Raw genomic sequence first — 27,442 nt, forward strand, 5'->3', positions numbered from 1 at the left:
TCTCAAAAACGCTCGCGGTAATAGCAGCACATTTATGACGCAAAGGAGTCATAATCTTCCCCTATTTGGATGATTGCCTTCTCAAAGGTGCCAATCAACAAGAAACGGCAGACATGCTGAAGACCACAATAGACCTGTTTCACCAGCTAGGTCTACAGATAAACGAAAAGAAATCCACCCTGGAACCAACCCAGCGATTGGAGTTTATTAGAGCTGACCTAGACTCCATACAAGCCAAGGCAATATTTCCAAACCACAGATTCACTACATTGACCAATCTTATTTCCACAGTGACCATCAGCCCACAAACTTCAGTGAGGACATGCCTTCAGATTCTGGGACATATGGCAGTTATGACTTTTGTAGTAAAGTATGCCAGACTCCATATGCGCTGTCTACAGCACTGGTTGAGCATGGTCTATGCACCCAGCAAACACTCTCTCCACAGACAAGTGACACTACCACCAAGGGTTATCCTCTCCCTACAATGGTGGACACAACCAGGGAATATATGCTCTGGGATTCCCTTTCAACAAGACCCCCCATCAGTGACTATTACAACAGATGCCTCCCTGATAGGTGGGGGCGCCCACTTGGGTCACCACAATGTGCAAGGCACGTGGTCTGCGACAGAAACCCGACTACATATCCATCTCCTGGAACTCTGCATGGTACACAATGCATGCCAACACTTCCTCCCACTCATACAAGAAACCTCAATCTCTATTCTCACCGACAATGTGGCATGCATGTTTTAAATTAATCGCCAAGGAAGAGCCAGGTCTCACTCACTATGCGTAGAAGCCATTAATTTATGGAACTTCTGCATCTGCAACAATATAAACATCACAGCATCATACCTACCAGGGTGCCAAGAAACTACAGCCGATAACCTCAGCAGGCACTTCTCACAGGAACACGAGTGGGAAATCCATGACAGTGTTCTTGGCATGATATTCCAAAAATGGGGTCACCCGGTAATCGACCTTTTCGCCTTAGTGACAAATCACAAATGTCCACTATTTTGCTCCAGGGCAGGCGTGGCACTGGGATCGTTAGGGGATCCTTCCTCATCCCGTGGAACGCATCACTCATATATGCCTTCCCGCCACTACCACTGATTCCACGGGTCATCCGCAAGATACGACTCGACAGAGCATACATCATTCTCATTGTCCCCACAGGGTCCAGACAGACTTGGTTTCCGTACCTCTCACATCTAGCAGTTTGTGCCCCACAACCGCTGCCTTCCCGGATGGACCTCCTGTCCCAGAACAAGGGCCTGATGCTCCATCCAGACCCAGCAAAACTCCATCTCAAAGCATGGCTCCTCTCTGGTTCCAACATGGGGAATTGAACTGTGCGGAGAAAGTAAAACAGGTATTACTAAATAGCCGTCGCCTCACCACTAGAAATACTTACCGCCACAAGTGGAGAAGATTCTCCCTTTGGTGTCAGCAAAAACAGCTGGACGTGACCAAGGCGCCTCTATCTATGATCCTATACTACCTACTAGAACTGAAGGAAACAGAGTTAGCCATAAGTTCTATTAAAGTACACCTGGCTGCCATCACAGCCCTCCACAAACAGATAGAAGGGTCTTCAATATTCGCTCACCCGATTACACGGCGCTTTCTAGCAGGTATACAGAACATGTACCCAGAAGCACTCCAACCTGCACCACCACAGGATCTCAATCTTGTGCTCAAACGTCTCACAAGACCACCCTTCGAACCTCTAGCAACCTCCTCACTCCTACATACGTCAATGAAGGTCGCATTCCTAGTGGCAATCACGTCTGCAAGACGTGTCCGTAAAAGAGGAGCATTGATGGCTGAACCACCGTACACTGTATTTACCAAAGACAAAATCATGTTACAGCCTCACCCAAAATTCTTGCCCAAAGTGGCTACAAATTTTCATATTAACCAAACCATACACTTACCTGCCTTCTATCCCAAGCCATATAACGACTCTTGAGAAGCAACGTTGCACATGCTAGATGTCAGACGGGCTGTAGCCTTCTACTTGGACAGAACTAAGCCATTTCGCAAGTCACCAAGACTGTTTGTCTCTACAGCAGAGCGCTCCAAGGGCTCTACAATATTGACCCAGAGACTCTCCAAAGCGGTCTCTACCTGTATTCAAACTTGCTACTGCCTGCATCACAAAGAACCCCCCAAGGGCATCAGATCCCACTCAACGCGAGCCATGGCGACATCAGTTGCATTCTTGAACAATGTCCCCTTAATAGATATTTGTAGAGCTGCAGCCTGACATCAGAGCACACTTTTGCAAAGCATTACGCTATCACCCAAGGCCTTGTCTCAGACTCTATCGTTGGCCTCACAGTGCTCTCATCACACTTATACACAACTCCGAACCCTACCACCCCTGGTGGGGTACTGCTCTACAAGCACCTAGAGTGGAGCAGCCACAGGGACACCACTCGAAGAAGAAGTTACTCACCTTGTGCAGTAACGATGGTTCTTCGAGATGTGTGTCCCTGTGGGTCCTCCACTACCCATCCTCCTTCCCTCTACTTCAGAGTTCACACAGCCGAGCGCTGCGGTAGAGAAGGAACAGAGGGGACGGTCGGGAGAGCGCGCGCTGCAGGCGGTACCAACAGCTGCACGAGACGACTCCTGTGCGCGCCCTTCCCCCGACCGAGTACTGCTGCGAGAAATCTCCGATTTCCGGCGTAAGGACACACCAACACCTAGAGTAGAGCACCCACAGGGGGACACATCTCAAAGAACCATTGTTACTGCACAAGGTGAGTAACTTCTTCTTTTGGGGACGTTATATGATAGCAGTGTTAGACAGGTGGTCTTGGACTCTATGAACCCCAAAAGTGGCAGTGGCGACTACTAAAGCTACAGAATAGCTCATTGTTTTTCTGGGTTCATTTATTAGTTAATTGCTCTCAGTGTTCCCACTGCTTTATGGCGTGCAGGGGCAAATTCTCTCTGAAAATGTCTGGGGTTTGTAAAAGAAATCTAGATTATTTTGCTGATGCTCAGTAGTTGAAATAAAAGTGTAACTGTGCTAGCCCAGCAGGTCACTTAATACACATTTCTTTCATTCAGACGAAGATAACTTCATTCATTCTTGCATTACTCAAGCATCACACTTTCAGCACTGACCCCCGTTCATCAGAGTTACTCTTTAGCAGTGCAGGAATCAGTTTTTTCACTGCACATTTTTAAATTTAGTCCATACCTTTAGAGCTTGTGTTTACTTTCCCAGTTCTCCTCTCCTTCCATTCCACTGCTCTGGATGTCTGACATTGTACCAACTTGCTTTTTTTAACCTGAGCAGTAAAGGTCACTGCGGGCCAGTGAGAGGAGGTCCCTGGCTATGGCTTCAGTTTGACAAAGACTGACAGTGCGGCAGAGATGTTACGCTGTTCTGTCACAAGCACAATGCATCACTGAGTATTGGCAGCCTTCAAACAGTTTCATGGCTAGCATTTATAGAGTTAAAGAGGTATTTAGTTTAGCCCTTCTTAGCTGAAAGGTTGAGGGCCTCAAGGAGTGCAGGTGAGAACTGGTGGATCCCCTGAGTCCAAGGGAGGTGCTGAGGGCACTAAGGGTGTTTTGGGAGGGAAGGGATCACTCTGAGATCTGCTCAATTTACTCAACCTCCTAACACAGGTGCACATTATAGACACAGATCTCCTTTTGAGACATGGAACAAACTGCATCTCTGCTTTCTCCCCACCGCTGCTGTGTCTTTGTTTCGTGTTGCATCTACAGATGTTTCTACAATTTACCGTCTGCCTGTTCTTTCATTTCTTCTGTTGTGTGTTTGTGTATTTCCTTTTAACATGATGATTAATATATCTTTGTTTCTCTTTTCACCTTTTTCTGTTGCCAACATTTGTAGGAAGAAGAGCAAAAGCAGGCAGTAAGTTGATTTCAGTGTGTAGTTGATCTAACTTGGGCGGGGATCTGCATGAAAACACAATTTTTGTCCTGATGGGATTGTGTGTAAATAAACCATGCATTACTTTTTCTTTGTGGCTAGTGTAATGTCACTCCGATGGGGTCTTTCTCATTTTTAAAATTCCAAACCAGAACTCTTCAGTTCCCAGTGGAGCATGTTCTTAATAAAGTACTGTGAGCTTCTTTTCCTCCCCTTTCAAATTAAGTTTATTGCCTTGAATACATGACCAGTGAGAACATTTGTTTGTTTTTTAGAAAAGTGCATGATCAACCAGATTGAAAAGAGAGATCCTCAGCTTGTTTTACTTTGTATTCTGACAGTTTCTCAGGAGTATTTTGATAGCTTTCTTGTCTCTTTGAATAACCTGGAATTTGCCTGTTTGCTGTGTACAAGTCCATGCATGAAAACTAATTTTGATACTCTAGGCATGGCTTCATGTCATGTAGCTCGATATAGTCTCACTAGACTAGTCTGTTTTGCGCTCATTGCAAATGAAATGTGCAAACTAATGAGAGACAAGAATGCATTTGCTGTTATTGATTTCCATTTCCATTGCCCTCCTACTAAAATTTAAATCCAGTGTTAACTTTGTGATCCACTCCAGAGGGAGCCCTTTTTCTTTTTTAAGGAACAGCCGTATATTCAGTTATTTTTCTTCAGCAGCACATGCTTTCAGCACACCCCAGCTGTTCTTCTCTGTGCACATAGAGTTATGAAGATTAACCCTATGTTCACTTTGGTTGTTTATTTGCCATGTATACCTTACACAGCTTAAAAAGATTCAGATAACTTATTTCTGGTAAGAAGATGTACCTATGTATACAGCTTCTATCGATGAAGCCTCCGAGTGACGCTACGTCAGAAATGTGCTGGAACTGACCCTTGGTGGCTCCTGGGAGCCCCGTATTAAAATTTCTTCCCCAAATTGAAGGAACGATTGTGGTGATTTCCCTCCTTGTGCTGGAGTTCGCTCCTCTCTAGATGTGGCTAAATCAGGGGTTCTCAAACTGGGGGTCAGGACCCCTCAGGGGGTCTTGAGGTTATTTCATGGGGGTCACGAGCTATCAGCCTCCACCCTAAACCCCGCTTTGCCTCCAGCATTTATAATGGTGTTCAATATGTTAAAAAGTGTTTTTAGTGTATAAGGGGGGTCGCACTCAGAGGCTTGCTGTGAGAAAGGGGTCACCAGTACAAAAGTCTGAGAACCCCTGGGCTAAATCATCCCATTCAGAGAAGATTTATCCTGGGGTTCATAAAAATACCTTTGCAAAAAAACTTGTGACTTTTAGGAATGGACCAGATTACACCAAACAACAGGTAAGTACAGAATATTTCCTGGGGGAAGAAGAACCCCAAGACACCCAGATAAGGTCTCTCCCCTGTCAAATTGCGAAAGCCGAACATTGCCATATATTGTCATCATACTCAGGATAATTTTCAGGAATAGACATTTCCATGGAACTGTAGCATAATTAACCTTTGTTTTCCCAGTGCCGCTGCCTCCTTCCTGGTTATTGTTTTACTTGGCTTGTGGGCGGGGGGGTGCTCTCTAGGGTTACCAACTTTCTACTGAAACTGAACACCCTTGCCTCACCCCTGCCTCGCCCCTTCTCCGAGGCCCCGCCCCTGCTCACTCCATCCCCCCTCCCTCTGTCGCTCACTCTCCTCACCCTCACTCACTCGCTCATTTTCACCAGGCTGCCTCTGGGGGATGGGATGCAGGAGGGTTCTGGCTGGGGGTGCAGACTCTGGAGTGGGGCTGGGGATGAGGGAGTTGGGGTGTAGGAGGGTGCTCCGGGCTGAGACCAAGGGGTTCGGAGCACGGGAGGGGGATCAGGGCTGGGACAGAGGGTTGGGGGAGGGAGAGGGGGAGGGCTCTGGTTGGGGGTGCGGGCTCTGGGGTGGGGCTGGGGATGAGGGGTTTGGGGTGCAGGAGGGTGCTCTGGGCTGGGACCGAGGGGTTCAGAGGGAGGGAGGCGGATCAGGGCTGGGGCAGGGGGTTGGGGTGTGGGAGGGGGTCAGGGGTGCAGGCTCTGGGCAGCGCTTACCTTAAGCAGGTCCCAGAAGCAGCGGCATGTCCCACCTCTGGCTTCTACGCAGAGACACAGCCAGGTGACTCTGCGCGCTGCCCTGTCTGTAGGCGCCGCCCCTGCGGCTCCCATTGGCCACACTTACCAGAGCCCCCTGGCTTCCCCATATGCATAGGAGCCGGAGTGGGGACATGCCGGCTGCTTCCCAGGACCTGTGTGGCGCAGAGGCTAGCAGGGAGCCTGCCAGCCCCGCTGTGCAGCGCCACCAATAGGACAGTCAACAGCCCAATCAGCGGTGCTGACCAGAGCCACCAGGATCCCTTTTCGACTGGTTGTTCCAGTCAAAAACCGGACACCTGGTCACCCTACTGCTCTCCCCAGTTTAGCAGACCTTGACAGTACTACCCAGAGTGGTATTTGTACTAGCTGGATAAATATTTAATGCCTACTATATAGCAACAACTCTGGGCAGTGTCCTGGGCAGTGAACTTGTAATCGTCTGGTTTAACACATTACCTGACTTTGGTTTATAGCCTCTGGTTCAGGCCTCAGGTCTTGCACTAGGCCCCGTGTTCCAGGCTCTCTCTCTACTACAGTTATTGAAACTCGTTGTAGTTTGAATATGAAAATAAATGAAGAGATTCCCCAGTTGTTCTTCCCTCCTGTCTGCAGTACACGTACCCTGGAATATCAGGTTTATCAGAGAGGAAGTTTGGGCGGGGGGAGCTCTTACTAAAGTGTTAACAGCACATTACTTCACTAGATAGTCCCGCTGCTTTGGAATTTATGGTTTCTGCGGCAACAAGGATTTGAAACAGCAGTAACCAAAGTTAGACCAACCAAAGGCCACGTTAGTGATTTGTATTAAATAAATCTGAATGCGGTGCCTAGTTTGCAGGAACTGGAGCAGGTTGCAGCTGCCCTCATCTGTAATACAGTGGTGCAGCCTGAAAAAAACTACAAGTTCCAGCATGCATTGCTCTGCTTCAATCAAAGCCACTTAAATGAGATTCCCTGCATCCTATTGTCTACTGAGACCAGTAGTTTTCAGGAAGAGGGTGGTGGTCATGGTACTTCTTCACACTGAAGAGGAAAGGCGAACGGCAGCTCTGGTTCTTGTTGTAGAACTCACTGGGCCATACGTTGGCTTCTCTGCTACTTCAGTAAATTTACTGTCAGCCATTTATTCCAAGTATTCAAATAAACACAATACTGGCGAATAGAAGGGCTGGTGCATTGGGAGAACCCAGCTTAAAGGGACATATCAACTTGAAATCTAGTCAGTTTCAGCAAATAAGTTTAGATTAGTTTTAGACACTTCATTGGTTTTACAATCACAATGTCTTACCCTTACAAACAGGAAGAGTGATTGTCTATATCAGCAGGTTCTCAAACTTTAGCAACCCGAGGACCCCCATTTTAAGATAAATTTTTCGTGGACCTCCAAGACCCCCGCTCAGCCCCAGGCCCTGCCCCCCTCCACCCCTTCCCCCAAATCCCCACCCCTGCCCCACCTCTTCCCACCCCCACTCCTCCCTGCCCCTCCTCTTCACCACCTCTTTCCGCCCCCGAGCACCCCATCCCCGCTTCTCCCCCTCCCTCCCCGCACCTCCTGCACGCCGCTGAACAGCTGTTCCCCGGCATGCTGGAGGCACTGGGAGGGAGAAGGAGGGGTTGATCAGCAGGGCTAGTGGCCCTGGATATGATTCCACCCCCTCCCATGAGCACACCCTGTCCCCGCTCCTCCCCCTCCCTCCCAGTGCCTTCTGCACGCCACCCGCTGAAGAGCTATTCCCCGGCATGCTGGAGGCGCTGGGAGGGAGGAAGGGGGTGGAGTTGATCAGCGGGGATCTAGAGTGCCTTCGCGGACGCCCATTTGAGAAACGCTGGTCTATATTCCAAGTGCTGTCAAATGCACAAAATCAACTGAAAAGAGAGAAAGAGTGATTTTTCCCTATAGCTTTGAGTTGTAGTAATCTTAGATGGTGTTTGTCATAAAACTCGGTAAAAAACTGTCAGATAGAAGCGTGATTTTAAGTTGGCTGTATCCCTTTAAGGGGTGGCAGTCACAGCTCAGAACCTTATGCAAAGTGGCGATTCCACACCTCTTTCCGGAATCAAGTGCCTCTCTACCTAATGACATTTTGTCCTGCTTACACTCCAAATGCAGTTGGAAATAGGCATGACTTTGTTCAGATTCATGTTTTTCAAACCTTGCCCTCACTGAGAACTATGCCCAATGCCAAGTTTCAGCTTTCAAGCTGCTGTCATTTTTAACACAGCTCTGTACAAAAGAAGTGTGGCTAGAATTGTTTTAATCTTCGGAACTCAAAAACAGCAAGAGGGGTTGCTCAAATTTTCAAAACAGATTCACCTTCAGAAAGACCCAGCATAGAAATTTTAATCCTAACCAATGAATTTTTTAAAAACGTACATATTGTATGTGAACACAGGGCTCGAATCGAAACCGATCAAGAGCCTCCACTCTAGAACTCACCTCTGTGCAAAGTTATGGTGGTACAATAGTTTTATCATGGACAGTTTAGGGAGAGTCCTGAGCTGGTCAGGCTAGAAGGGTCACATATAATCAGAGAAGTGATGAGTTATGAGACTTGTTTTACCCTAAAAATATTATTTATTATTCCAATTTGATGCTAATAATTTCAAAACATATAACAGCAGCAGGAGGCTTTGGAAAAGGGCTTTATATGTTTCTATATCGGGGTCGGCAACCTTCGGCACGCGGCCCATCAGGGTAAGCTACTGGCGGGCCACGTTGACTCTCCGCATGCACGGCCCCCCACAGCTCCCAGTGGCTGCGGTTCACCATCTCCAGCCAATGGGAGCTGCCGGAAGCGGTGGCCAGCATGTCCCTGGCCACTGGGAGCTGCGGGGGGCCGTGCCTGCGGAGGGCCAATGTAAACAAACTGTCTCGCGGCCCGCCAGCGGATTGCCCTGGTGGGCCGCGTGCCGAAGGTTGCCGACCCCCGTTCTATATGTTATTGTGCTATTGCTCTCTCGTTCAGTGTGTATACAGTGAAAAGCATCACAAAGAATTGTTGTAACCCTTTGACAGGTAGACTCACAAATTTCCCCTCTTTTCACTTCCAAAACAAAATGGCCATTAACAACGTGGTCATTTAAAAAAAAAAAAGTTATAAAAATAAAAACCACAGTCTCCTATCCCCACCCTTCCACTAAAAGTATCAGGCTTTCAGGTCTTACAAGATGTGTAGTAAGTTGAAACTTCCACAGTAAATACCTACGATAATATGGCCGGGGCAGGGGTGGGGGGGAGGAACTGCTGGTTTGAAAAGGTTCTGCATAAGCTGCATAAATCCTCTGGCTGACAGAAATAACAGCCCTGAAGCAGTACATGCTATTGTTCATGCACTCTGTGTGTTGGTACGGTAGAAGAGGACTTTTTTAAAAAGTTTATACTGTTCCATCTCTCACCCTGGCAATGTGCTTCGTAGTCATAGGCACATGCATAAAACAAGACTTGCTCCATGATGAGGTAATGGATATTCGTCAATGGAACCCTCTGTAGGGGTGGATGTCACGTGAAGGAGATTGATACCACACAATCTAAACAATTATTTAGCCAATTGCTTTTTGCAACAATTACATCATAAAATGTGACTTTTGTAAGAGAGAATTCAGCTGTACGCCCACCTGTTACCATGGTTGGATTTTGTTCTCTACACGTCCTTCCACTAGCCTGGCTCTAAATTAAATCTACTACTGCCATTCTGGGTCAGATTACACCTCTCTGCCATTAATAGCCGTTTTTGTTACCTTTATACATCTGAATGTGTAACACCATTATTTAAGGATTCAGATTCGTTGTATTTCCTGCAATATGCACTGCCTGGCTGTGGGAAATAGGATATGGCGCTTTCTAGGTCACCAATTCAAGACCAGTCCAGGTCAATTGTAACAAGACCCTATTTGGACACAGGCTGGCTAACCTAGTGAGGAGGGCTTTAAACTAAAATCGGGGACAGGTGAGCAAAGCCCACAGATAAGTGGGGAACATGGATACCTGGGAGATGGGTCGGAAATAGGAGGGAGGGTGGGCCATAATGGCAGAGAGAAAGGAGGGTCAGGGCAAAACTGGGAGGTAAGATCAAATCAGTATCTTAGATGCCTATATACAAATGCGAGAAGTATGGGTAATAAGCAGGAAGAACTGGAAGTGCTAATAAATAAATACAACTATGACATTGTTGGTATCACCGAAACTTGGTGGGATAATACGCATGATTTGAGTGTTGGTGTGGATGGGTACAGCTTGCTCAGGAAGGATAGACAGGGAAAAAGGAAGGTGGTGTTGCTTTATATATTAAAAATGTACACACTTGGACTGAGGTAGAGATGGACATAGGAGATGGAAGTGTTGAGAGTCTCTGGGTTAGGCTGAAAGGGGTAAAAAACAAGGGTGGTGTCATGCTAGGAGTCTACTACAGGCCACCTAACCAGGTGGAAGAGGTGGATGAGGCTTTTTTTGAACAACCAACAAAATCATCCAAAGCCCAAGATTTGGTGGTGATGGGGGACTTCAACTATCCAGATATATGTTGGGAAAATAACACAGCGGGGCACAGACTATCCAATAAGTTCTTGGACTGCATTGCAGACAACTTTTTATTTCAGAAGGTTGAAAAAGCTACTAGGGGGGAAGCTGTTCTAGACTTGATTTTAACAAATAGGGAGGAACTTGTTGAGAATTTGAAAGTAGAAGGCAGCTTGGGTGAAAGTGATCATGAAATCATAGAGTTCACAATTTTAAGGAAGGGTAGAAGGGAATACAGCAAAATAGAGACAATGGATTTCAGGAAGGCGGATTTTGGTAAGCTCAGAGAGCTGATAGGTAAGGTCCCATGGGAATCAAAAAAAGGGGGGAGGGATAGCTCAGTGGTTTGAGCATTCGCCTGCTAAACCCAGCATTGTGAGTTCAATCCTTGAGGGGGCCACTTAGGGATCTGGGGGGGAAAAAATCAGTACTTGGTCCTGCTAGTGAAGGCAGGGGGCTGGACTCAATGACCTTACAAAGTCCCCTCCAGCTCTAGGAGATAGGATAGCTCCATGAATTTATTTCTTTATTTATTTTATTTAAAACAGGGGAAAAACAACTGAGGAGAGTTGGCAGTTTTTCAAAGGACACTATTCAGGGCCCAAAAGCAAGCTATTCCGCTGAGTAGGAAAGATCGGAAATGTGGCAAAAGACCTCCTTGGCTTAACCACGAGATCTTGCATGATCTAAAAAATAAAAAGGAGTCATATAAAAAATGGAAACTAGGACAGATTACAAAGGATGAATATAGGCAAACAACACAGGAATGCAGGGGCAAGATTAGAAAGGCAAAGGCACAAAATGAGCTCAAACTGGTTACGGGAATAAAGGGAAACAAGAAGACTTTTTATCAATACATTAGAAGCAAGAGGAAGACCAAGGACAGGGTAGGCCCACTGCTTAGTGAAGAGGGAGATACAGTAACAGGAAACTTGGAAATGGCAGAGATGCTTAATGACTTCTTTGTTTCGGTCTTCACCGAGAAGTCTGAAGGAATGCCTAACATAGTGAATGCTAATGGGAAGGGGGTAGGTATAGAAGATAAAATAAAAAAAAAAAAAGTTAAAAATCACTTAGGCCTGGTCTATACTACCCGCCTGAATCGGCGGGTAGAAATCGACCTCTCGGGATCGATTTATCGCATCCCGTCGGGACGCGACAATCGATCCCCGAATCGGCGCTCTAACTCCACCAGCGGAGGTGGTAGTAAGCGCCGCCGACAAAAAGCGGCAGAAGTCGATTTTGCCGCCGTCCTCACAACGGGGTAAGTCGGCTGTAATACGTCAAATTCAGCTACGCTATTCACGTAGCTGAATTTGCGTATCTTAAACCGACTCCCCGCTGTAGTGTAGATGTACCCTTAGAAAAGTTAGATGCCTGCAAGTCACCAGGTCCTGATGAAATGCATCCTAGAATACTCAGGGAGCTAATAGAGGAGGTAACTGAACCTCTAGCTATTATCTTTGGAAAATCATGGGAGACAGGAGAGATTCCAGAAGACTAGAAAAGGGCAAATATAGTGCCCATCTATAAAAAGGGAAATAAAAACAACCCAGGAAACTACAGACCAGTTAGTTTAACTTCTGTCGCAAGGGAAGATGATGGAGCAAGTAATTAAGGAAATCATCTGCAAACACTTGGAAGGTTGTAAGGTGATAGGGAATAGCCAGCATGGATTTGTAAAGAACAAATCATGTCAAACCAATCTGATAGCTTTCTTTGATAGGATAATGAGTCTTGTGGATAAGGGAGAAGTGATGGATGTGGTATACCTAGACTTTAGTAAAAGGTTTCAGAGTAGCAGCCGTGTTAGTCTGTATCCGCAAAAAGAAGAACAGGAGGACTTGTGGCACCTTAGAGACTAACAAATTTATTAGAGCATAAGCTTTCGTGGACTATAGCCCACTTCTTCGGATGCATAGTAAGGCATTTGATACAGTCTCACATGATATGCTTATCGATAAACTAGGCAAATACAACTTAGATGGGGCTATTATAAGGTGGGTGCATAACTGGCTGGATAACTGCACTCAGAGAGTTGTTATTAATGGTTCCCAAGCCTGCTGGAAAGGCATAACAAGTGGGGTTCCTCAGGGGTCTGTTTTGGGACCGGCTCTGTTCAATATCTTCATCAATGACTTAGATATTGGCATAGAAAATACGCTTATTAAGTTTGCAGATGATACCAAACTGGGAGGGACTGCAACTGCTTTGGAGGACAGGGTCATAATTCAAAATGATCTGGACAAATTGGAGAAATGGTCTCAGTTAAACAGGATAAAGTATAACAAAGACAAATGCAAAGTGCTCCACTTAGGAAGGAAAAATCAATTTCACACATACAGAATGGGAAGAGACTGTCTAGGAAGGAGTACGGCAGAAAGGGATCTAGGGGTTATCGTGGACCACAAGCTAAATATGAGTCAACAGTGTGATGCTGTTGCAAAAAAAGCAAACGTGATTCTGGGATGTATTAACAGGTGTGTTGTGAGCAAGACACGAGAAGTCATTCTTCCGCTCTACTCTGCTCTGGTTAGGCCTCAGCTGGAGTATTGTGTCCAGTTCTGGGCACCGCATTTCAAGAAAGATGTGGAGAAACTGGAGAGGGTCCAGAGAGAAGCAACAAGAATGACTAAAGATCTTGAAAAAAAAACAGGAGTACTTGTGGCACCTTAGAGACTAACAAATTTATTAGAGCATAAGCTTTCGTGGACTACAGCCCACTTCTTCGGATGCATATAGAATGGAACATATATTGAGGAGATATATATACACACATACAGAGAGCATAAACAGGTGGGAGTTGTCTTACCAAGTCTGAGAGGCCAATTAAGTAAGAGAAAAAAAAACTTTTGAAGTGATAATCAAGATAGCCCAGTACAGACAGTTTGATAAGAAGTGTGAGAATACTTACAAGGGGAGATAGATTCAATGTTTGTAATGGCTCAGCCATTCCCAGTCCTTATTCAAACCAGAGTTGATTGTGTCTAGTTTGCATATCAATTCCAGCTCAGCAGTCTCTCGTTGGAATCTGTTTTTGAAGTTTTTCTGTTGTAATATAGCCACCCGCAGGTCTGTCATTGAATGACCAGACAGGTTAAAGTGTTCTCCCACTGGTTTTTGAGTATTATGATTCCTGATGTCAGATTTGTGTCCATTAATTCTTTTGCGGAGAGACTGTCCGGTTTGGCCAATGTACATGGCAGAGGATTGCTAGCACATGATGGCATATATCACATTGGTAGATGTGCAGGTGAACGAGCCCCTGATGGTATGGCTGATGTGATTAGGTCCTATGATGTCACTTGAATAGATATGTGGACAGAGTTGGCATCGGGCTTTGTTACAAGGATAGGTTCCTGGGTCAGTGGTTTTGTTCAGTGATGTGTGGTTGCTGGTGAGTATTTGCTTTAGGTTGGGGGGTTGTCTGTAAGCGAGGACAGGTCTGTCTCCCAAGATCTGTGAGAGTAAAGGATCATCTTTCAGGATAGGTTGTAGATCTCTGATGATGCGCTGGAGAGGTTTTAGTTGGGGGCTGAAGGTGACAGCTAGTGGTGTTCTGTTATTTTCTTTGTTGGGCCTGTCTTGTAGGAGGTGAATTCTTGGTACTCATCTGGCTCTGTCAATCTGTTTTTTCACTTCAGCAGGTGGGTATTGTAGTTTTAAGAATGCTTGATAGAGATCTTGTAGGTGCTTGTCTCTATATGAGGGATTGGAGCAAATGCGGTTATATCTCAGAGCTTGGCTGTAGACAATGGATCGTGTGGTGTGTCCTGGATGGAAGCTGGAGGCATGTAGGTAAGTGTAGCAGTCAGTAGGTTTCCGGTATAGGGTGGTATTTATGTGACCATTGCTTATTAGCACAGTAGTGTCCAGGAAATGGACCGCTTGTGTGGATTGATCTAGGCTGAGGTTGATGGTGGGATGGAAATTATTGAAATCATGGTGAAATTCCTCAAGGGCTTCTTTTCCATGGGTCCAGATGATGAAGATGTCATCAATGTAGCGCAAGTAGAGTAGGGGCATTAGGGGACGAGAGCTAAGGAAGCGTTGTTCTAAGTCAGCCATAAAAATGTTGGCATATTGTGGGGCAGGGGACTGGACTCGATGACCTCTCGAGGTCTCTTCCAGTCCTTGAATCTATGAGTCTATAAGACATTTGCTATAAGCCTGGTTCCTAGTGGTTCCATCTAATGGAAATGCCGATCACAGCCCCCTTTGTTGACTATCTCAGCAGAGGCCACAGATTGAATTAGGTATAAAGGCAGAACCTGCACTCATAGGGACTGTCTCTGCAACAATAGAATTGCTCATTATAAATGTCAAGTTGCAGGTCTGACCTAGCAGCCAGGAGTGATGTAGGCAAAGCATGCTCATCCCCTGGGAGCGTGAGTCATTCATACTCATCCCCTGGGAGCATGAGTCATTGCATACTCATCCCCTGAGAGCTTGAGCTCCTTTTATTGTTCCCTAGCTGGGATGGTGACTAAACACTGCTGCATTATGTATGCCATGGACAGATAATGGTAACACATAATGCTTTTATAGCATTTAAAATCTTTAAAACACTTTATAAAATTAATCCTCACAACATCTCTGAGTTAAGTAAATAAATATTGTTGTGTCCATTTCAGAGATTGGGAAGACTGAGAGTGAGAGATTGTTACATGTTCAAGACCAAACAGCAAGTTAATGACAAAACTGGAATTAGAAATCCAAAGTCCCTGGCTTCTGATCCAGAGCGTGTTCCAGTGAACAGTGTTGCTTCTCAGTAGACAACACATTAATGTGGAAGAAACTTACACTGCAGCTGTTCCTATTCTGTGATTAATTAGATTACTTCTTTCTTCAGTACTAGAAATTGTGCACCTTACACCAGTGTCATATTCACATAGCACATTTTTAAACATCCAATAAAAGAGAGCTGTGTGATACTGCTAACAGGATGGTCCAGTGGTTTGGGCACTTGCCTAGGACTTGGGAGATTCATATTCAATTCCTTGTTCCACTGCAGACTTCCTGTGCGAGTTAGGTGGTATTATTATTACTGTACTTGCAGAGCAATCAATACTAAGTGCATTTGTATATGTCTCCATAACACTTTTCTTCCAGTCATTATGCAAGCATGGGAGACTAATCAAAGCCACATGAATGATATCTGGATCTAGCACTGGTTTATATGGCACATGGCCCTTATTAATAGTGATAAGGTAATGTCAGCATGGAATTACTTGACATCTCATGAAATCCGTTTCTCTGGGAAAAGGGTTGCTAGCACATGGCAGCCATTTGGGGCTAGTTTCGTCATCTGCTATGCAGAGTGTATTGCTCTCTTTTGGCTCTTTGCCTTGCAAGGTGCTCTCCCTCTTTCCACCTCATTTCCTCATATGTGTTCTCCTTTTCTAGCGGGTCCTGGCATGTCTTGCTGGAGCACATTATATGTAGCAGAATTACCTAGAGTTGGTCTAAAATAACACAATAATCCATTTGAGCATAAACTGCTCTGCTGCTAACTGTATCTCTCTTTGAGGTGGATGGTGTCACCCGGGATTACCTCCCTCACCTCAGTTTGTTCTCTGTTTCCCCACACCCATGCACACACTCTATCCAGACCCATAGTGTAGACATGATGCACCATCTCAAAGCAGGGTTTATGCAAGTGCAGTTTAGTCTGATAATATACCAAAGTGAGCTGCATCTCTAAGACTGTCTAACAGGGGAATAATATTTTTGCATTCTGCATCAATGCCCAGTCTGAAGATCAGGTCCAGAGCATAACTAGCTGTGTGTGTAAGTCCACAGTTTATCTGAGAGAAACCAAAGATGTAAAAGGTACTTGGAAGTTTGACCCTGAGTGACAAAGGGACACTTCAGCATGAATGTTGAAGTCACCCAAGACTGTCTTGGGAACTTTCACAACATGTATCACTATAGCTCTATCAACTTTTCTAGGAAAACGTCCATGTGTGTTCTTAATCAACTGACAAATGACTTTGTTTCAAGGGAGTTTCTCCTGCATTTGAGGCTGAATAGAAACAATATGACTGTTTCACCAGTGGTTTTGACTTTCCTGATCTGGATTGGTGACGTACCAAGTATTCTGTTCCCTATACTAGTTTTTCCCTTGCTTTGGTGACCCAAGATTTTATTTAGAGCCAGAAAAGATAGGGATAAAAGACTGATGTTAGATTTGCTTTAGGATGACTAGTTAAAGAAGGATTCACATTTCCTGACTATTTCCTTCTTTAACTTCTTGGACTAGGCAGCCAGACCTTTCTTTTTGGCTCATATCAAGTGAGAAAGAGAGTCACGGTACCCTCCCTAATGCAACTTCTGAAAGGCCTTCTAGCATTTGTCAGCAGTATCCGTTTTAGAAGCATGCGGGGAGCTCTTCTTTGAATAATACGTTATTTCTTCAAGCCCCAGGCAGATTTTGGCTCCTGCACCCCCAAAGGAGCATTTGGCTTTGGCTTTTATGTGTTCTGTGCTACTGCTGGCCCCCAAACTTAAGTTGAGGGCCATCACGGCAACACACGTGTGTGGCTGCAGTACATATTTCTGACTTAATCGTGCCAGCGTCAGCCATTTACAGGGTACCAGCACTGTACTTTATTATTCTGGCACCAACCTAGACTACAGCAGCACCTGCTTTGGCACTGTCACTGCACCAGCACAGAGCTTCCCAAGTGCAGGCCAAAGTATCCTTTAGAACTGCGTAAAGCAATGTTCCAGGACATGACGGAAGCCATAAAGAATTGAAATATTTTCCGGAGTCTTCAATCCTCGCTCACGTTCTCTGTTCATTGGCTTCCTCTCCCTTTTCCCAACAAATTCAAGCTCCTTAGCCACATGTTTAGGGATCAGCAAACCTTCACTGTGCCTAAATCTTGAGTCCTCTTTTGACCAATCCCCTCTCCCTCTTGGACACTACATTCATGGATTCACACCAAGGATGAGTTTGTCCCTATAGGTAGTGTATCCTGTTATTTAGATAATACATACATTTAGGATAGTATTCAACCACTCCTGTGACTCTAATTCACTATTTTCTCTTTTCATGGATTTTGAAGCAGCATCTTTAGCTTCCTTACTTAACATTCTAGTAAACTAAATGGTCTGACCTAATCTGTAGTCCTTTTCAAAGCCACTCCACGTAAGTGTCCTGGAGGAATACTCCACATACTTTCCCTTCATGTGCTTCTGTAAATACTCAAGGGATCAACTTGGAATTAGAACTACGAACAAATTCTCCTTCATCAGAGGAGCCTCACTCTCAGGGTTATGCTTCATGGCTCGCTAGACGGGGGATGCTCATGAAGATCAGAAGAGGTGCTATATTCAGAAAATTCCTGTTACAGATAATTAACCTTCCTTTCTCCTGTGTGAAATTGCCTTTGCAGATCCCTATTGAGAGTCATAGAATCATAGAAGATCATTGGAAGAGACCTCAGGAGGTCATCTAGTCCAATCCCCTGCTCAAAGCAGGACCAATCCCCAACTAAATCATCCTAGCCAGGGCTTTGTCAAGCCGGGCCTTAAAAACCTCTAAGGATGGAGATTCCACCCCCTCCCTAGGTAACCCATTCCAGTGCTTCACCACCCTCCTAGTGAAATAGTGTTTCCTAGTATCCAACCTCAACCTCCCCCACTACAACTTGAGACCATTGCTCCTTGTTCTACCATCTGGTACCACTGAGAACAGATGAGCTTCATTCTCTTTGGAACCCCCTTTCAGGTAGTTGAAGGCTGCTATCAAATCCCCCCTCATTCTTCTCTTCTGCAGACTAAATAAACCGAGTTCCCTCAGCCTCTCCTCATAAGTCATGTGCCCCAGCCCCCTAATCATTTTCGTTGCCCTCTGCTGGACTCTCTCCAATTTGTCCACGTCCTTTCTGTAGTGAGGTGGGGGACAGCGCAAAACTGGACACAGTACTCCAGATGTGGCCTCACCAGTGCCGAATGGAGGGGAATAATCACTTCCCTTGATCTGCTGGCAATGCTCCTACTAATGCAGCCCAATATGCCGTTAGCCTTCTTAGCAACAAGGGCACACTGTTGACTCATATCCAGCTTCTGGTCCACTGTAATCCGCAGGTCCTTTTCTGCAGAACTGCCGCTTAGCCACTCGGTCCCCAGCCTGTAGCAGTGCATGGAATTCTTCCGTCCTAGGTGCAGGACTCTGCACTTGTCCTTGTTGAACCTCATCAGATTTCTTTTGGCCCAATCCTCCAATTTGTCTAGGTCACTCTTGACCCTATCCTACCCTCCAGTGAATCTACCTCTCCCCCAGTTTAGTGTCATCCACGAACTTGCTGAGGGTGCAATTAATCCCATCATCCAGATCAGTGATGAAGATGTTGAACAAAACCAGCCCTAGGGCACTCCGCTTGATACCGGCTGCCAACTAGACATCGAGCCGTTGATCACTACCAGTTGAGCCTGACGATCTAGCCAGCTTTCTATCCACCTTACAGTCCATTCATCCAATCCATACTTTTTAAACTTGCAGGCAAGAATACTGTGGGAGACTGTATCAAAAGCTTTGCTAAAGTCAAGATATATCACATCCACTGCTTTCCCCATATCCACAGAGCCAGTTATCTCCTCATAGAAGGCAATCAGGTTGATAAGACATGACTTGCCCTTGGTGAATCCATGTTGACTGTTCCTGATCACCTTCCTCTCCTCCAAGTGCTTCAAAATGGATTCCTTGAGGACCTGCTCCATGATTTTTCCAGGGACAGAAGTGAGGCTGACCGGTCTGTAGTTCCACGGATTCTTCTTTTTCCCTTTTTTAAAGCTGGGCACTATATTTGCCTTCTTCAAATCGTCCTCCCCCGATCACCACGAGTTTTAAAGATCATGGCCAATGGCTGTGCAATCACATCAGCCAACTCCCTCAGCACCCTCGGATGCATTAGATCCGGCCCCATTGGACTTATGCATGTCCAGCTTTTCTAAACAGTCCTTAACCTGTTCTTTCACCACTGAGGGCTGCTCACCTCCTCCCCATACTGTGTTGCCCAGTGCAGCAGTCTGGGAGCTGACTTTGTCTATGAAGACCGAGGCAAAAAAAGCATTGAGTACTTCAGCTTTTTCCATATCATCTGTCACTAAGTTGCTTCCCCCATTCAGTAAGGGGCCCACACTTTCCCTGGCTTTTTTGTTGTTGTTGTTGCTAACATACCTGTAGAAACCCTTCTTGTTACTCTTCACATCCCTTGCTAGCTGCAACTCCAGTTGTGCCTTGGCCTTCCTGATTACACCCCTGCATGCTCTAGCAATATTTTTATACTCCTTCCTAGTCATCTGTCCAAGTTTCCGCTTCTTGTAAGCTTCCTTTTTGTGTTTGAACTCACCGAAGATTTCTCTGTGAAGCCAAGCTTTTCGTCTGCCATATTTGCTATTCTTTCTGCACATCCGGATGGTTTGTTCCTGTGCCCTCAATAAGGCTTCTTTAAAATACAGCCAGCTCTCCTGGACTCCTTTCCCCCTCATATTAGCCTCCCAGGGGATCCTGCCCATCAGTTCCCTATATTGTAGAAAACCATCTTCTTTGAGAATAACAAACAGATATTACAGTTTCAAAGTTAAATCTTTTCTGACATGTGGCCTTCCTGTGAAATAGAAGCTTTCCCTCTTTTAATACATTCAGATGTTCTGATTCTTTTGGTAGATTCTGTGCCTACTTACTTGTAAACTCTTCCCCATTTTGATTTTCTGTCTGTAGAAAGCTTTTATTGTTTAAAAAATACAAACAAACCTAAGAAATTCAGTTTTTCAAATCACCTGTGTTAAGAAAACATTGTTTATCGCTGAGTTACTCATAAATTAGGAAATGACCGAATTAAATTGCATGCACAACCTTAACTCTGCACCCTTGTGCTAATGCATTATGACAAGAGCACAGTCTAGTTATTTAATGACAAAATATAACATGCAAATATTCATAGGTCAGTGTCTGTCACATGATTAGGTCCTCCCATTTCCAAGTATGCACTAGGAAGATGAGTAACCTCCTGTATTAGCACTTGATCTAGCTATCTGTTTACATGCATCCAGTATTCAGGCGTTACCACAGGACCCTTCTCAGACCCCCACCCAGGACAGATGCTATAACACAAAGGCTGAAAGGGCTTCTTTGGGTCTGCTCCATAATAAAATGGTTAACAGAAAGGCATTGCTCACTTTGGGAAACAAGGTGGAAAACTTTCCAACATTAGATCGTTAACAAGTTAAAGGGAGATGTCAACCGAGAAGCCTGGAAACAAAACCAAGATAATTTTGAAAGATAACAATGGCTTTCAGTCTTGTGTAATAGAAGTTAGCTGGGGAACCTTATGGGAATTAAAATTGTAAGAGCCCTGGGAACCTCTGCAAATAAGAGAGCAAACCCAGCGGGATTTATGAGGAAATCCTAGATATTGGTGGAGAGAGCAATGTTATATATTGGCTGCTGTTCCTGCACCCCCACGAGAGGCCCAGCTGAAGGGGGGGCAGCACACACCCTATAACTGTGGAAAGGATGGATGAAAGCAAAAATGATATGAAGCTAGAGAAAAAGACAGTCTATGTGGTAACCAAGATTTGATTGTTTCCTGATCCCAGCTCTCCCTCCTATAGCCAGGGGGAAGAAAGGAATGAAAACAAACAACACTTTATGGATGAAAGGGTTGACAGAGCTGTCTTATATCCAGCAATGTTGTGGGTAGATACAGACCCATTTCTTCGGGGATTTCAAATCTGCAGCTGAGCTACTGAACAAAATCAGAGCAGCAGGTGTCTAGAGACAGTCCAATGTGGACAACAAGGAAGGAGGACTTAAGCTCTACGATGGTTGTCATTAAAAAGTAAAAAGCAACAGAGGGTCCTGTGGCACCTTTAAGACTAACAGATGTATTGGAGCATAAGCTTTCGTGGGTGAATGCCCACTTCATCACATGCATGCGACGAAGTGGGTATTCACCCACAAAAGCTTATGCTCCAATACATCTGTTAGTCTCTAAGGTGCCACAGGACTCACTGTTGCTTTTTACAGATCCAGACTAACCCGGCTACCCCTCTGATAATTAAAAAGTAAGAATTTTCCAACAGCTAGCACAGGTATTTCCTATTCTGAGGATAAAGAAAAGCTGTGATGACTCTCAGATGCCACTATGTGGTAACTGCTGACAAATGCTGATTTTCTAAAAGCGATCACTGTGTGTGACTAGCAGAAGAATCACTATGGTATGGCCACGCTGAGCTTTCTGTTTTCCCTTTTCTAGTCTAGAGTTCACTGAAAATTGTTTTCCAGGTACTCTTCTCCCTTCAGAAGACATGGTGTTTAATTCTGCAAAGAGTGTGCATGGTCCTGTTAAATATCTCATCCTCCCTAACGTGTGTGTGTGGGGGGGGAATACAAGAAAATGTGCAGGTTATTTTTTGTCTGTTGCAAACTCTCAGAAATGTTCCATAATTGCTGTCCTCTTCCACCCTAGAATGGAGGTCAGTTCCCTCTTGATCAGCGTGCCAGGTTTGACGTGTGTACTATACTTAAATGTTCATTTTCTGTCTGAAAATTCCCTGGGATTATCCCTGGTTTGAATAAGTGATATTAATGTTTCAGAGTAGTAAATCGAAAAGTGAATTATAACAGCTGCTGGGCAATCGAATAAGGTGCTCAGGAAAGGAGTGGAGATACTCAAGGCTTAGACTAGATGTCCATCTGTCAGTGGTTTAGGAAGAGTGAAATCAACCTAACCAGTGCTGAGGAATTAACTGCGCATTCCGCAGAGGGTCCCTTCCAATCCTCATGGGTCTGTGTGTCATAGAAACTAGCCGTGTGCACTGGTCGGCCTGCCCTTGGGATGTCAGACTGGGACTCTATCAAAGTGAGAGCTCAACTTTGAAGATCACAGAACACACTCCTTTATTTATGGCAAGTCAGCAGTTTTTGTTACACAGAAGTTAATCATTATGGTGAAGTTTGTGTGAGCGTTACCACGAATCCCCACCCGCCTTTTCAGGGGGGTTAGACTATAACTCTTTCTTAATAATTTGCTCTGGCCTGTAATTTAGTGTGCAGACTCTCTGTACGAGACCAAGGTGGGGGGTGAGAGTGGCAGGGGGTGGGGGGTGGGAACCACATTTTTAAAACCATATGAGCTGGTTTTAATTTATACTAGAATTTAAAAAGAAGTTTTCCAGTAAGGCTGCTGCTGAGTGCTTCACGCACACTACTCTGCTCCACACCACAAGTGAAGGTCGCCGGAGCAGCCCTTCCTTTCCGATTCCCTGGGTCACAACCCAAGTGTTATTGAAATGTATTTTTGTGTATCTAATTTAATTATGTGATTCTGCACAATTAAATACAAACCTCTCAGTGTGACAGACAATATACTGTCTAATAATCCTATCGATGCTGTCTGCTCTTTTCACTCCAACAGTTGATTAGACAGCTGTGTTGTTCTAAAGAAGCCAGTGCCAACAAAGGCCCAAAATAGAACATTGTTGGGGGTTTTGGGGAGGGGGAGGTATTTTTTTTTTTTAATACACAGACCTTATACTGTATATTGCTGTCAGGATGCCAGAAATACATTCTAAAGTACTCTCTTCTATCTGTCTAAAGTACCTTTCTCATGCTGTTTTCTGAGCAATATGTGAGCAGTGATTCTGAAAATTGGTAATGAAGAGGACAGAGTTTGTTTTATTTAAACATGCTGCTGCAAAATGAAGGTAATTGTCCACACAAGCCATCTGCTACCTGGCTGCCTTCCATGTGCTTGGGAGACAGAAAATGTATGGATAAAGTGCCTCTTTCATTCCGTTGCCATGATAACAGCCCTGCTTTAGATTTAGAGGGAGGGTTTATTAATGCTTCAGAAAGGTTATTAGTCTGCTGAAGTAATAAGCTTTTTATGCGTTCCTTTATGTGATTGTTCTTGTACATTTTACTGTAATGCGTAAAAAGGAGACAGGAAGTTTAAGGCCTATTTAAAGAGATAGCCATGGCTAATGTGCCACAGAGGACAATAAAACCCAGGTTTCATACAGGAGTAAGTGTATTAGGACTGATTTGGGAGGGTCTCTAAATATTCCCATCTTACTGATCTTCGTTTCAGATTTAAACATTTACTTCAGAGTAAGTCTGGTTATAAACTAGAGTTTGGATGATTTTTCACACGTACTTCAGTACAAGTGAATTCTTTGCAAGTTAAAGCACATAAAGGAATGGTTTCACTTGTTGGGACAATAAAAGGGAAATTTTTCTTGTACATTTCTGCTTAACATAAATAACTTTTTTTATTGTAAAACGAAAAAGAAAAACCACAGTTGACAACATGTACCTGAATTCATAAATGCGAAATAGCGAAAAAGGGAAGCGTTGGTCAGAATTGCCCCACTGGGCCAGAAGGCTGTTCCTTCTCCGTCCCGCGGGGGCTGCACTGTTAAGGGCCATTCCTCAGATAAAACTTGACACTGAGGCCATGTCTACCAGTGTTCGAAACCTGCAGAGCTGACACTTAAAGTTTCCATGGCCCTTTTAGATACTTGGGGAATAAGGCCAGTGCCCTCGCCAAGTTGCCCTCTCAGTGAGTTGAGTTTTCACGGGTGTGAACTACTGCTGAATACATAAGGGCTGCTGCATTTGCCTGCCCAATTACTCTGTTCCCAGGATCTCTCTAGTTTCTTTGTGGGACACTGAGGATAATACATTGTATCAGACTCACTTCATATTAGTTTGACTTCCGAGCTGTACTGAAATTTCAAGTCGTTTTAAGAAATTTGTATTGGAGCAAATGAATTTGCACATAACTTTTAGTTTTCCCCTTTACCCCGATGCATTTCAGGTCAAGCAAACCAGTCTTCATTGAGCCATTTCCTGTCCCTACCCTTCACATCGCTAAATAGCTGAGCTTTCTTGGCAATAGAGACGTATCTTAAATTACAGTACAATGCAATTTATTGGTGTAACTTTCATACCGAATGATTGTACTTAATCTTAGTATTATTTAATATTTATATTGTGGTAATACCCTGGCCCAATCAGAGGCAGAGACCCATTGTGTGGGGCATAGTGTGGACATGAATGTGTGCGCGCACACACACACAGCTTGTTCCTGACCCTAAGACAAAATCAGACCAAGGATAGAGGAATGGGATGCAACATACAAGCAAGTGATCAGAGGCCGGGCAGGAACATAGCATTGTAACCATTGGTGGAGAGTGATGCTAGTACATGGCATGTTAGTTCCTTGTCCTTTTTCATATACATATTTTAAAGTTACAAAAACTTGTTGTTAGTGGGGATGGAGTCTGCAGAGGTCAAGGTGTGAAGCTCGGGATTATAGTGAGGGAGGGAAGGGGATTGTTCGAATGAAAGAGGAGAGTGGATAAATGCTGGGGGAGGGGTACTATTATTTTTGCTACTGTCGTTTCTACATCTAACTTTTACTCTTTACTTCTGTTGTTTTGCTGATGATGATGATGTTCCTCAACTGGAGGTGAGGGAGGGAGGCTGATTTACAAAACAGGCAAATAGCAGCAAAGTGTTTCTTCTAGTATGTTGATAGTTTCAGACAGACAATGTTTTGGACTGGAGAGGAAGATTTTACAGTGCTGGAAAATTTGGGAGGCAAAAGATCATCAATGGGCAAGTCAGATTGTACAGAAACTAATACTAAGGGTAAATGTGCGTAGCTAAGTAGCTGGTGATCCCTTGCTTATGCCTAGAAAACCTTGCCCCCCAGAGTCCAAGCAGTATCTCCTTGTTAGGAGGTTTTATTCCCTTCCCTCCATGTGCTCTGAGCAGCAAACTCAGCTGATGGGAAGAATCCACTTGCAAGACACATCTGCATGGGGGGAAAGTAAACAGCAAAGTCTTTTGTTCTTTTTAATGTTCCACTCTCATCTATCTGATGTGGATGGACCTTCCTTTTGGGGCAGGACATAGCCTCTGCTGGAGACCAGCATTTTCTCTCTCCTGTCTAGTGATTTACATAGTCACAAAGGCTTACAATGCCAGTGCTCAAATATCACCTTACAATCTGGGATACAGATGCTATAAGTGAGCTTGATGCCGGCAGCAACTCACAAGCATTCATTAAAGTCTAAACGCTAACCACATTCTTATCATTCTAATACTTGTTTTAACAGTGCTAACACACAGGTGAGCCAGACTGGTCCCAGCTAGGGATTTGTCAGTGTTCAGCAGAGACACGGGGGACCTGGGCATGAGCTGGTTCTTCGTCTGATGTTAGGTGTGATGTCCCATCACAGCTTGTCATGCAGTGTCAGACGTAATGGTATTGAAATAGGAGAGAAATTGTCAAAATCAGCTTTTTAAACGTATTGTTACTCTGCAATGTGAGCATGTCTCTCAAAGCAGGGGAAAGGCTTGAGTCAGGAGAGACGTGCACCTCCCATCTGAAGCAAGAGAATGAGCCAAGTACACTTTAGATCGTGGAGCACTTACTGCTGTGTGCCTCATTGACACGCCGGGAACAGACCCGGGAAGGAAAAGGGGGCTTTGTGTATGTTTTTTTTAAAAAGCCACTGCAGCACGAAGAGGAGCTCCAATTATTTGTAGTGAATATAATAAAACAGCTTCAGCTCCATGATACTTGACATGAACAAGCCAGACTTAAGAGCCATTTCAGGAGAGTTAAATAGAGATGGAGGAACATTCAGTAAACCTAAGTAAGGAATTGAATGTGTATAGTGTGAGTGGGGAAATAAAAACACCACTCCCTTTTCTCGTCCATTCAGCTTTCGTAATTCTCTTTGCTGAAGATTTGTGCTTACTCTAAGAAGCCATTTAGCATAGTTTGACCTTTTTTTCCCCCCCTATAAAACGATGCTGAACAAAAATTAAGATTATAAGATAATTTTTTCATATACTGGCCTCTTTTCCATGCCTGCAATTTTTTTCAGGAGCAATTTAGTTAATTTAAAAGCCTATGTACTTGATTTGCAGGTGCAATCAGGTGTTTACATGTCTAAATGACTTAGGTTGCATTTGAAATTATTGTCCACAAATTTGCAGACACAAATCGAAGCCAACTAAGCTAACGTTAGAAAATGGCAGATTAATGCACCCTTAATTCTGCCCCTTGTGCATATGGATCACGCTAGTCATTAAATTAAAAGATCACATATTATTTTTTCCACAGGACTCCCATCTCATTCAGTGTGCAGCAATATACATGTATGTGTAAAAATGGCAGGTACAGGTATGTTTGCGTGTGCATACAAAGCATGAAATGTAATAGGAGAAAAGATCTTTACATTTAAATTGAATTATTTTCTGATTTCATCTGAAATCAGAGAGAGAGCTAGTCCCCTTGGCATTTTGCCAGGAGCGAGAGTCACACCTCAGTCCTGATCTTATGCAGGCGGGTAAGTGTTTCCGTGACTGAGACCCTAATTTACACAAAATGTATTAAGTTGCAGCTGTCCTATTCTTGCCATATTAAGTGATTCAAAAAGCATTCCGCATTCCCTCCTGATCCAGGTGGAATGTGCCGTCTGCAATAAAGATGAGGTGTCCATGAGCCACATTCGTAGAACTTGGCAGGTTTGTGTTTTGCCTGCAGGCTTCAGTTTGGCCACTCTTGGTTTAGGCCATGACTACGCTACAAAATGACGTCAACCTAACTGACGTCGGCATACAGCCACTGCAGTTATCAAATTGCTCATGTGTGCGTACGCTTGGCTCCTTGTGTCAGCGGTGTGTGTCCTCACCAGGAGCACATGTGTCGATTGTATTGTCAGTGTAGGGCATTGTGGAACAGCTCCTGGAGGCCATTAACAGTCAGCGTAAGCAACACAGTGTCTACACTGACAGTGCATTGATCTAATTACATCAACCTTGACCCTGCACCGCTCAGGGAGGCGGTGCTACTAA

At 44.6% G+C, this 27,442-nt stretch overlaps 1 protein-coding gene across 34 annotated transcripts in view; it reads left to right on the forward strand.

Annotated features, from left to right (window-relative positions):
- DTNB (dystrobrevin beta) overlaps positions 1-27,442 on the forward strand; it is a 384,446-nt gene that overhangs the window by 291,593 nt on the left and 65,411 nt on the right. For 23 of the 34 annotated variants that reach the window (XR_010600034.1, XR_010600025.1, XR_010600027.1 and 20 more), the window contains one exon: positions 3,889-3,909. The exons of the other annotated variants lie outside the window; for them this stretch is intronic. Coding sequence is in view for 8 of the 23 variants with exons in the window: in XM_065590081.1 (XP_065446153.1) it covers positions 3,889-3,909 (21 nt within the window). In the remaining 15 variants the exon portion in view is untranslated. The remainder of the gene's footprint in view (positions 1-3,888; positions 3,910-27,442) is intronic. 34 annotated transcript variants of the gene reach the window in all.

The sequence above is a fragment of the Chrysemys picta genome, chromosome 3 (assembly GCF_011386835.1).
Source record: "Chrysemys picta bellii isolate R12L10 chromosome 3, ASM1138683v2, whole genome shotgun sequence".
NCBI classification, from domain to species: Eukaryota; Metazoa; Chordata; order Testudines; family Emydidae; genus Chrysemys; species Chrysemys picta.